Below are 1,206 nucleotides of genomic sequence, written 5' to 3'. Positions count from 1 at the left end.
GGGGGGGGGGGGGGGGGGCTACTCCACAGATCAAAACATCACTGTGATGCATCAAACTCAGCAGAGAAATATCCATGGATCTAATAAAGCACTCATTATCCTCAGCTGTCAGAACAAGACTGTCAACGTGAGACAGTAAGCACAGCTCATGATCTCAGAGCAGAGATCCACACAACACCCCTTAATGACGGCCAGCGCGTTTGAGTGTGATGCCCAAACCTGCTGTCTGGCCGGCAGCTCACTTTAAGATGCAGGCTTTCTCTTACTCATCCTGCGGTGAAGTTTTACTGCAGCATCTACTTCTCCAGCTAACGCCGACTTTACAGTGTAAAGTGTAAAGTTTAAACACAACCTCACATAGGTTAAAAGCACAACCTCAAGGCTTCGAGATGTAAACAAGCTCTGTGAGCACCTCGTGTGGGTGTGCGCAGGGCGTGTTCTCCTCGCGCTCCTGCTCAGCTCCAGACCCCTCCATGTCGCTGCTCCAGCTCCGGGCGACTCCTGCTGTCTGTACAGCTTCACGCCCGAGAAGCGCTCGCAGCTCAGGGGCGTGTAAGCGAGCAGAGACAGCTATTTCGGGTTATAACATCAGCGGCACTCCTCTCTGAGGCTCGTTTGAGCTCCTTATGACAACTTCCGTGCTCTGACGCGCTCACTCGTCACGTGATGTCAGACGCCAATCACATGATTCAGTCCGAATACTATTCATTCATTTTATTTATTTATCTGTCTATCTACGAATGTCATATTTTTAATATATACCTGATACACTACATGGACCAGAAGGACAATGAAGTGAATTAATCTGTCATTATTATAAATATACATTTACATTTAGTCATTTAGCAAATGCTTTTATCCAAAGCGACTTACAAATGAGGACAATAGAAGCAGTCAAAACTAACAAAAGAGCAACAATATATAAGAGCAAATGACAAGTCTCGGTTAGCCTAACACAATACACGTAGCAAGGTGTGTGTGTGTGTATATATATATATTGTACACACACACACACACACACACACACACACAGACACACAACACACACACACACACACACACACATACAGACAAACACACACGCACGCACGCACACACATACAGACACACACACGCACGCACGCACGCACGCACACACACACACACACACACAACACACACACACACACACACACACATACACACACACACACACACATATACAGA

General features: G+C 46.5%; 1 protein-coding gene across 1 annotated transcript in view; it reads right to left on the bottom strand.

Moving 5' to 3' along the window:
- LOC107595572 (hsp90 co-chaperone Cdc37-like 1) overlaps positions 1 to 1,206 on the bottom strand; it is a 25,865-nt gene that overhangs the window by 16,900 nt on the left and 7,759 nt on the right. Inside the window, exon 2 of the mRNA XM_016286007.1 lies at positions 413 to 633. Coding sequence (XP_016141493.1) covers positions 413 to 475 — 63 coding nt within the window. The 5' untranslated portion in view covers positions 476 to 633. The remainder of the gene's footprint in view (positions 1 to 412; positions 634 to 1,206) is intronic.

This window comes from Sinocyclocheilus grahami, unplaced genomic scaffold (genome assembly GCF_001515645.1).
Source record: "Sinocyclocheilus grahami isolate Dianchi unplaced genomic scaffold, SAMN03320097.WGS_v1.1 scaffold204.1, whole genome shotgun sequence".
In the NCBI taxonomy this organism is placed as follows: Eukaryota; Metazoa; Chordata; class Actinopteri; order Cypriniformes; family Cyprinidae; genus Sinocyclocheilus; species Sinocyclocheilus grahami.
Note: the sequence above shows the minus strand (reverse complement) of the source record. Positions and strands in the feature narration are given on the sequence as shown.